General features: G+C 36.8%; 1 protein-coding gene across 1 annotated transcript; it reads left to right on the top strand.

The window, feature by feature from the left end:
- The first annotated feature begins 202 nt into the window (after positions 1-202).
- MMT (methionine S-methyltransferase) lies at positions 203-9,447 on the top strand. The gene is made up of 12 exons (XM_086653786.1): positions 203-689; positions 956-1,149; positions 1,262-1,468; positions 1,546-1,641; positions 2,476-2,664; positions 2,869-3,057; positions 3,144-3,380; positions 4,597-4,731; positions 6,274-6,579; positions 6,786-6,965; positions 7,506-8,462; positions 8,747-9,447. Exons 1-12 carry the CDS (start codon positions 473-475, stop codon positions 9,056-9,058), a joined length of 3,219 nt encoding a protein of 1,072 aa, XP_086509912.1. The 5' UTR covers positions 203-472; the 3' UTR covers positions 9,059-9,447.
- The last annotated feature ends 1,566 nt before the right edge of the window (positions 9,448-11,013 follow it).

Genomic DNA, 11,013 nt, shown 5'->3' on the forward strand with positions numbered 1-11,013 from the left:
CGACCCCTTCCGCTGAAGACGATGATGTGGCAGAGAGAGGAAATGAGATGGAGGAGAGTAACAGAAAGTTAAAGATAACTGAAAAAGGGGGCCATATGAGTATTTTAGCTAAAAGTAGGGGGCCAGGCAGGAAGCTGGTCACAAAGTTGGGGCCCATTTGGGAAATAACCCATAAGAAAAAGGCAGTTTTAGATGCCAAAATACACTTCATCATTTGAGTGACCATTTTAGCGAGCGGATCATTTTCGAAGGCTAAAATAGAATTAATCAGAAAGATGAGAAAAAAGGAAAGAATAGTATAAGTTAAATAGTCTTCGTTGAACAGTCGAATGAACACTATATATCCCCACACCACAAGCGAGCCTTCTCGCTATCCGGGTTTTACTATTCTTCTTCTTCTTCTTCTTCTTCTTCATCCTCTTGTTTTAGGTTTCTGTTCAGTTTTGAGAGAATTTGGTAAAACGAATCATCAATGGATGAGTTTTTGAAGGAATGTGAGTCGTCCGGTGATGCAGCTTATGGCGCTTTCAAGAAATTGTTAGAGAAGCTTGATGATCCGATCACCAGAGCTCAATCTCGTGTTTTCTTGGCTGATCTTCAGAAACGATTTCATTCTAAAGAATCATCGGATCTATGTTTCAAGAGTTTTCATTTTCGTCTTCACGATATTCCTCTTTCCGATTATCAAGGTAGTAGTTTCATCTCTCTCTCTCTCTCTAGAATTTTAATCGGTACTGCTACTAAGTTTTTGTTTTCCTCCATTAAAATACATTGAAGAACTCTATTTTTATGCAAATACAATCAAGTTTATTTCGTTCTGAATGGCGTTCTATGTATTCTGTCTCTTTATCATCTCTAACCTTGGCAAAATCTCTTAATCTGTTTATTTATCTTCAACTTCGATTTCTGCCAAACACTTTCTCTCTCTAGATCTTTAGTAACATTTTCACTACAGGTCACCAGAAGAGGAAGAAATTGGGAATGATGGAGATTCCGAGCATTTTCATTCCAGAAGACTGGTCATTCACTTTCTATGAAGGACTTAACAGACATCCTGAATCCATTTTCAAAGACAAGACTGTTGCTGAACTTGGCTGCGGTAACGGTTGGATTTCCATAGCTCTTGCTGACAAGTGGTCTCCCTTGAAGGTTCTTTCCTTTTCATTTTCATCATAGTCTCAATCCGCCCTTTCTCTCTTCCATTTTGATCTCTTCTTTCATCTTCTAAGTAGTAACCTCTATAATCATACTGTTTAAACAGGTTTATGGCCTTGATATAAATCCAAGAGCAATTAAAATTGCCCGTATAAATTTATACCTGAATGCTTTGGATGAAAATGGACAACCTATCTATGACGCTGAGCAGAAAACTTTGCTTGATCGAGTGGAGTTTCATGAATCGGATCTTCTCTCTTACTGTCGCGACAATAAAATTGAACTAGAACGAATTGTCGGGTGCATACCACAGGTATACATCTATTTTGGATTATATTTTTTTATTGGTAAAGCAGTTTGTAATATTTTTTGTTTGTGTTTTTGCCTTAGATTCTCAACCCTAATCCAGAGGCCATGTCAAAGTTGATTACGGAAAATGCAAGTGAGGAGTTCTTATATTCATTGAGCAACTATTGTGCGCTTCAGGTGTGAATTGTCTCCTCAGTTAATCTACTCTTTCTATATTCTTTTTAGCTTGCAATTTTTTTTTTCTAAAAATTTGAATGAATTCAATTATAAGGATTAGCAAAATAGGGGAAAAACTAACCATTGGCCTAAGCCGCTGGAATCCTAAAAGGAAGTTACAATTCAGATTCATGGCCTCCCAATCTACCCATAAAATCCCTGTAAGATAAGAGCTTGGCCCATTCCTTCCCCTACTTCACTGGAATAGAGTCTCAATAATAGTAGGTACCGTACCACTAATTAGATGTTCATTACTTGTCTTTTGTTGGCTGGTTTTGTTAGTACATGTTTTAAGAATTAGTTGAATCATGAACTTCTGCTTCGACTTGTTTTCACTAATACGCATTTATTTCTCTTGTCCCGGTTAGGCGGTTACTACTCCAAGTCCCTTTTCTGCACAGTTATGATTTTTGTAGGTTATAATTAAATTAAGATAGAATTTAGGGCAAAAACTTACTTACAACTCATGCTCAGACTGCTGAAGTGTTACATGTGGGATGCAATTTATAGTGGCTGGAATCGTTAGGGTTTGGGATTTTGTAGAAGGTTTGGCCAGTGTAGCTGGTTCTTTCTTCAACCCACTATAATGACAGTTAATTGCCTGAGTTTATGTGTTAGAGATTGATTAGAGATTCATGCAGTTATTAATACGATTATTCCTTGTCCTACATGTAATGTAACTACAATGAAGCGTATGATGCGTATCTATGATGGGACTCCATGAGTCATGTCGCTCTTGCTTAGTTTTTCAGGAACAGTGCATGTTACTGATATTGCATTAGTTCATCCTTTCAGGGTTTTGTAGAGGATCAATTTGGTTTAGGTTTAATTGCTCGAGCAGTTGAAGAGGGTATTGAGGTCATCAAACCAATGGGGATTATGATCTTTAATATTGGAGGCCGCCCTGGACAAGGTGTATGCAAGCGCCTCTTTGAACGCCGAGGTTTCCAAGTAACAAAGCTCTGGCAAACTAAGATTATTCAGGTAAGTAATATTATGTTCCATTACTTTGGCCTTTCGCATTATTTCATAGACTTAAAGATGCTTCCCAGGGTTGAGGGTTTTTTGTTTTTTCACTTGTGTTCGGCTCTGATTTCAACATGCATAAACTGCTTTTTGTTACAGTTTCCATCATGAAATATTCATTACATGAATAAAATGTGTACCTCTTGATGTATATTTATGCAGGCTGCCGATACAGATATCTCAGCACTAGTTGAAATTGAGAAAAACAGCCGCCACCGTTTTGAATTCTTCATGGGGCTTGTTGCTGACCAGCCTATATGTGCTCGAACAGCCTGGGCCTATGGGAACGCTGGTGGCCGTATTTCACATGCTTTATCTGTTTACAGTTGTCAACTCCGTCAACCAAATCAAGTATTTTTCTAGAATAAATCTTTCGCTCTTGAGTACATATTCAACCGTATGGTTAAAATTCTTACACTGTGGAATTAAATTGACAGGTCAAGATAATATTTGATTTTCTTAAAAATGGTTTCCAAGATATCAGCAATTCCTTGGATTTATCTTTTGATGATGATTCTGTTGCTGATGAGAAGATTCCTTTCCTAGCTTACCTTGCCAGTGTTTTGAAAGAGAATTCCTATTTCCCGTGTGAGCCACCAGCTGGAAGCACCCGATTCCGTAACCTTATAGCAGGCTTTATGAAAACTTACCACCACATTCCACTAAAACATGATGTAAGGAAATTATTTGATACTGTTTGGATGGTTTTCTTATCTTTGCATCCATGTTTGCTTTCTTTTATGAATACATATTGCATTAATTTGCACCAATAGCATCTGTCTTTCCTTACAAATGCTCAACGTCTGAAACCCCATATCCTTAAGGATCTGAAAATCATGCTGCACCTTTGTACTTCTAACTAGCTAGACTGTAAGCAGACTTCCAGTTCTAGTTTTGTATTCAGTAACTTGTTCAACATGAAAGCAAACCAACCAATCAGAGATAAATGACTCCCAGTTCTTCTCCTCGTGATGCCAGATTTGTCATCTCTGATAGTTACATTGTTCAAATTCGTATTTTCTCTTATAGCTTGTTTTACAAGACATGAAACTGAAGCCCGGCTTATCACAAACAGAACTAGAAAAAGGATAACTGCTGTGACATGACTTTTCATATAAATATCTGATGTTAATGTGGTTGGAGTCCATCCACTGATCATTAACCATATTTGTTTATTCTTTTTATTATGTGATAAGCTAGGACATCAAGTTATTTCGTTATCAAACTTTAGTTAAGCTCCTGTATATTTATGTGACTAAATTTCCATATTTTATTGTAATTGGATCACTGTTTCAAGGGGCTAAAGTCTTAAACATAAACTATTATTTGGATGTAGCACAATTTTGAACCTAAACTCAGGATGCGTCACACTTCTACCGCATTATGTTACTGTAGAATGTTTTAAGATATTTTAAAATATAGTCCAGAAATACTACCTCAAGAGAGGATGTTACTCAGTGTGCCTTCTTGTTTTATGTTAAAGAATAAAATATACTAGCTTTTGAGTAAGAGTAACGACTCTTGATTGGATCCCTGTAGCAAGTCTCCATCTGAGAACTGCTATTGTATTTCTTCGGGAATACTGGAACTACATTTTAGTCTTACTCTTCAACTTAAATTCCACTACAGTTTATATTTTTATTGGATGATCTGTACCTTCATCTTTGAAAATATGACATGTTCCTCGTATATGATATTATTGTATAAGCAGTAAAGCTTTGTTATGTAGTAGCAAAGACATGGAGTGTCAAACTTTGTTTGAGGAATTACTAAACATTGTTATTTTCTTTGGGCTATGCAAATGATTTTAACTGCTTTGATATGCGTTTTCTTGTTATTTAAGAATATATTTCACTGTTTAGTGACTAACTTATATTTATTGCTTCCAAGAATGTCGTTGTATTTCCATCTAGAGCGGTGGCTATCGAGAATGCTCTCCGACTTTTCTCACCACGTTGTGCCATTGTTGATGAACACTTGACTAGACATCTACCAAAGCAATGGTTGACATCTTTGTCAATGGAGGTATTGTAATTAGATGCTTCATTTTGCTATTTTATTCATTAACTTTAATTTTTGGCATGTGGTTATTTGTTCATGTAATTACATTTACGCCTAAAGTCTGTAGTATTTCCTGAATAGATATTTTTCATCATTATTGCTTTCGGTTGATATTTATTTTATAAAAACATGTACTAGACGGGAGTATGATGGAAGAAGTGTAACGCTGGGGAACAAATTGTTAGTTATAAGGTCAATGATATTAGATACTCCACTCCCTCTAACGCACCGCCTATCGGATTCCCCTCCGATTTGGGGTAATTATGTGAATCGGTGCTCCAAATTTGGCTGTAATGTGATCTTCAACCTCAATTTACCCCAATTTCGTAGTACCAATTTATAAGCTTAACGAGTTGGTAGTTAGCTGCGAGATTGTTCAGTTAACTTAGGATTTTATGTTTTATGGAGATGAAATTCCGAGACTAAAATGCAAACAAATTGTCAAGCTTTGCAGAATAATCTCTTGAGTGTCCATCCAATTTAACTAATAACTACTTATCTTTTTGCTTAGGAGTTATGCTACCTCAATTTACCCCAATTTCGTAGTACCAATTTATAAGCTTGACGAGTTGGTTGTTAGCTGCAAGATTGTTCAGTTAACTTAGGATTTTATGTTTTATGGAGATGAAATTCTGAGACTAAATGCAAACAAATTGTCAAGCTTTACAGATTAATCTCTAGAGTGTCCATCCATTTTAACTAACATCTTTTTGCTTAGGAGTTATGCTACCTCAAAGCCTTATGCTTTTAGACTTTTAGTTCTTACGTGATTTTGATGACTGTTCAAGGCTAACCCAAATATTTGAAGTAGGTCATACAAGCCCTGCTGCCTATTACATTTTATTCAATCATTGAGTCCTAATTCAGTACAGTTGATTTTGGTAGATGATCTAATATCAGTGAACAGCCAGACGATAACCTTCTGTCGGGATCTGCACCCAGAACATTTAGAAGGCCAGAACTGAAATATTAGAAGCGATACATTGGTTTTAGATAACTTTTGCAGCTACATAGATGTAAACTTGTGGATAAATTTAGTACATCACAGGTAGAAGTCATAAAGCTTTTAACGTCAAAACCAATGTAATTGTTGTAACAAATTAAAACATTCCTTCTGCATGGCTTCTTATCAATGTTTGTCAGAACTAGAATTTGAAAATAATTTGATCTTTTTTTTTTGAGAATGATCTCATCATCTCAATCTGGTTCCGCACAAACATGTGATGGTCATCCCTGCATTTAAATTAACACATAATATTGTCATAGAAGCATAATTACATTCAGTCGCACATTTGCTCGTGTAGGCTTGTTATTTCCTACGTAGTACTTGATTTATTGATTATGAGTTTATAATAACTCCACTGATTAAGTATGTCCCGAAGGTTAATGGAGTAACTTAAACTGAGTTAATGGGTAGGGAAGAAGTACTTTTACATCATTCATCTTAATTTCCTTTTTGTGGTTACAATTGCATCATTTGAGTGAGTAATTAGTCTCCATATGCAGGGAGAAACAGAGGATGTGCTTACTGTCATTGAAGCTCCACGCCAATCAGATCTGATGATTGAATTGATAAAGAAACTCAGGCCCCAAGTTGTGGTTACAGGAATGGCCCATTTTGAGTCTGTTACCAGTTCAGCTTTTGAGCATCTTTTAGACACCACAAGAGAGATTGGTTCTCGTCTTTTCTTTGACATATCTGACCATCTTGAGCTCTCAAGTTTGCCTACTTCAAATGGGGTCTTGAAATATCTCGCTAGAAGTACCTTACCATCACATGCAGCAATATTATGTGGTTTAGTAAAAAACCAGGTACGCTTTACACTCCCCTATCTTCATTGATTTACCCTTGTAATATCCTGCAAGTTAACAGAATTTGCGCCGAGATTATTGTTGGCAATTAGTGAAGCTGAAAATCAGATTGCATCTTGAGTATTTTTGTTATACTGTATCGGTCCCTAGTTTGATGCATTAAATTGTTATTCTATCTAATTGTGGAACATGAAACATTTGTGTAGGTTTATTCAGATCTTGAAGTAGCTTTTGTCATTTCAGAGGAGGATAGTATATTTAAGGCTTTGTCTAAGACCGTGGAGTTACTTGATGGCCATACAGCTGTTTTCAGCCAATACTATTATAGTTGTATTTTCCACGAGCTTCTAGCCTTTCAGCTTGCTGATCGCCATCCACCAGAACCGGTAAGTAGTCTGTAGACTTTTTACGTTATGAGAAGAGTTAAGGTGCAACTGTCTGGATTATTACATAAAGCAGTCATGTGACTAGTATTGATGTCAAACTTCTGGGCTTTCCTATTTTGTACTGAAATATCTGAGTAGCTGACCACCTGGGGGAGTAATATTTTCTGAACTGCACTAGGGTTATTATGGTTACCTAGTGACACTGGTATGATTTATCACATCCGGTGACTGACAAAATTGCCAAACCAGGGATATGTCTGGACTTCGTGCAAATACGTTTTCTTGCCTTAGTATTTAAATTCTTTATTTAATTACAAATCTAATTTTGAATCAGCCGTTGTTTACTATAAACAGAAGATGTTAACTTTGAGCAGTATTTTAATAATAAATCGTGATTTCCTTTCCCCTATTTCAGAAAGACGACCTTCTACCTCTTAAACTCCTTCATGTGACAGTTTTTGTACTCAACAGAGCACATGTGATCCAACCGAATTGTATTAATATATTTTCTCTAGATTAATCTTTTCTTTATTTCTGCAGAGAGAATGTGGAGATACTAAATCTGTGGATATGATAGGGTTTTCAAATTCTGCTGTTTCGGCCTTCAACGATACCGAGCTTACCATTAGCGAGTCAGAGAATTCATCAGTAATTCACATGGATGTGGATCAAAGCTTCCTCCCTGTACCTTCTCCTGTCAAGGCAGCTATCTTTGAGAGTTTCGCTAGACAAAATATGGTTGAGGCAGAAACTGATTTGAAGGGTGATGTACAGCAATTTATCAAAGGAAAATATGGGTTAGAAACTGATAGCTCTACAGAAATCATTTATGGGGACACCTCATTAGCCCTCTTCAACAAGCTGGTTCTTTGCTGTATCCAAGAAGGCGGAACTTTGTGCTTTCCATCTGGCTCTAATGGAAATTATGTTTCCGCTGCTAAGTTCATGAAAGTAAATATTGTGAATATCCCGACAAGTGCCGAACTAGGATTTAAGCTTACAGAGGAGGCGATCACGGGTGTACTTACGAAGGTGAATAAACCATGGCTGTATCTTTCAGGACCAACAGTTAACCCGACAGGACTTGTTTACAGCGACGAAGAGATGAAGGATATATTATCCGTTTGTGCTAAATTAGGAGTAAAAGTAGTGATTGATACTTCTTTCTCAGGATTAGAATTCAGCACCGACGACTCGAGAATCTGGAATTTGAACACTACTTTATTGAATTGTCACTCATCTTTTTGTGTGTGTCTTCTTGGAGGACTATCTTTTGAAATGCTGACTGGAGGGCTTGAATTTGGATATCTAGTTCTGAATCAGCCTCTTTTGGTAGATGCATTTTATAGCTTCCCAGGATTAAGCAAACCTCATACCACTACCAAATATGCGATCAAGAAGTTATTAGGTCAGAGAGAGCTGAAAGAAAAGAGCCTATTAGATGCCATTATCGAGCAGAAGGGGATTCTGAAGAGTAGATCTAATCAGTTGAAGGAGGTAAGCATTATTTTTAAGAAATTGTAGCAAAAAGTTTTTGACGCATTCAAACCTTCTCTTTTTACTAGTGAATGATTTCTGCTTACCCATATGATATAACCTTCCTCACATTGTTTGATTTGTTTGATGCTTACAAAAATTAGTACAGATCAATCAATTTCCTCACATTTTACGACGTATAATGCTTTCTCTCCACAGTGGTCAAAATAATTTATGTTCCCAATCCACATAAACCGTATTGGAATTCGAATTTTAATACATTTCTCTTAACATTAACAAAACAGGTACTTCAGAGCTGTGGATGGGATGTACTGGAATGCCATGGTGGTGTGTCAATGATGGCAAAACCATCTGCTTATCTAGGCAAAACATTGAAGATCCACAAGGAAGGAGACTCCAGTGGAGAAGCATATGAAGCCAAGCTCGAGGATTCAAACTTCAGGGAAGCGATTTTCCGGGAAACAGGGCTATGCATCAACAGCGGCAAGTGGAGTGGAACTGGTTATTGCCGGTTTACCATTGCCTTGGAGGACAGCAAATTTCATCAAGCACTAGAATGCATATACAAATTCAAGAAAGCAGTTCTCGGCGCCTAAAAAATAATTCACATGTTCTGTCTGTTTCTTCATCATCGTGATTAAATCAGCAGCTTCATGAAAACTTATTTCAAGTACCTTCTGAATGAAGAGGTATGCGCCAAAATATTTTCTCTTCTGCCACGAAGACATGTGGTTCATAGTTTTCTTTTTCGGGTGATTGTGTTTTTGTTTTTCTAGTCAAGTTGGTCTTAGTTGGAACTAAGATCTTTATCTTGCTCTTGTAATAAAAGAAACCCTTTGTAACGTTGTTTTCGTGCAAGTATAAGCAGGTCATGAGTAACCATGTTGTTCCTACCATATAGTAACTCACTATGGTCTGAGAAGACGAGTTCTCTTGTGAAGCATCTCATTTGAATTTCAATTCAGAATTCACTGTTTATTTGCTAGTTGTTATAAAAACATAGTTTGATGGTTAATTTATTTGAATACTTTCTATGTATTTTTGGTAACGACCCAAACCTTAGTTGTTGACTATCCGTACTTTCGAGGCAAGAGTGGGTAGAAGGTCTTGTTTTTGTCAAAGGCACTACTTATCCCAAAGAAATTTATTGTAACATTAAATGGACCGAGATGTACAGTCCTCTCTGCCTAGATCAACTTGGCAGAAGTTTAGATGGCCCATTGGACTAAGCATGTTTTATAGAGATAGATCACCTGCCCAACCCAGCCCACTAATCCACTGAAGGCCTCAAATGAGGCGGACAACCGTAATTTTGGGGCCTCATTCTTTAGGCGCGCTTCTAGTCCTTTTTGTTATCAAGTCTCACTTGGGCTTACAGATCACTCCGCCACCTTGAAGCTGAAAGTGGTTGTTTGAGTTTCATATCTCTTTATTGAAAAAGAGAGTGGAAGAGCCATGAGAGACCCCACCACCAGAAACAGTGAAGCAGATTGCAGGGGAAGCAGAGTGATGATTTGAGAAGAAGCTTTTCCTTTAATGTGGATTTACTGTTGTTATGTGAAGGTGGTTGTTATGTGCATATACATAGTAGGCCCACTATACTGCAACATGCCCGCGCATGCGTTGCTTTCTTGGATCAAGCGGCTACCTCAAATCTTTGTATCTGCTAAACACAATCCCTCTTTCTACTAAAGCAAAGTAAAAAAGTTCTACATAATGATCAAATTTCTAGTGAAATAATGTAGAGATGATATTGCAAGGGTGAGAAATTTGGACAAACACATGGATAGATAGATAGTGGTGGTCAAAGTTGGTGGTGGTCGGGGTTGGTGGTGGAGGTGGTCGGGGTTGGAGGTGGTTGGGGCTGGTTCAACGAGTGTATCGAATTACTTATTGATTCAACTTGTTTATCAAATTAGTTAATGATTGTTGATTCAACGAGTTTGTTGAAAAAAATATAATTGTTCATTTTTGGGTTTTAATTTCAAAAATCTAAAATCAACAAGTTTTTATTTTGTATAATATTGCCCTCTAAACTAGTTGATTCTCATGTATAGTTTTTCAATCTGTTGATTGTCTTTTGCAATTTTTCAAACAACTGTTTGTTGATTTTCAAACTATTCCCGTTTTAAAATTTCAGCTTTGGAAACCCCTAGAAAACAAATTTGAGGTTTTTTTTTATTGAATTACTTATTGATTCACTTGTTTATCACATTACTTACTAATTGTTGATTCAACTTATTGAAAAAATAATAATGGTTCATTTTTGGGGTTTAATTTAATTTTAAACTTCTGAAATCAACAAATTTTGATTTTGTTTAATATTGGGTTCTAGGCCAGTGGCACGTAGGGGTGTACTCGAGTCGAGCCGAGCCGAGTAGTAAGATGTTCAAGCTCGGTTCGTGTATTTGACTGTCGAGCTCGAACTCGAACTCGAGCTCGTTCGAGTAATTGCCCACTTATTCAAGCTCCGTTCGTATAAGTTTGAAAGAGCTCGAACTCGCATTCTTTTAAGCTCGTTTATCAAAATATTTCAAATTAAAACTTCCTA

The sequence above is a fragment of the Eschscholzia californica genome, unplaced genomic scaffold (assembly GCF_041429995.1).
Source record: "Eschscholzia californica isolate CP2 unplaced genomic scaffold, dmEscCali1.0.p SCAF_1, whole genome shotgun sequence".
NCBI lineage: Eukaryota > Viridiplantae > Streptophyta > Magnoliopsida > Ranunculales > Papaveraceae > Eschscholzia > Eschscholzia californica.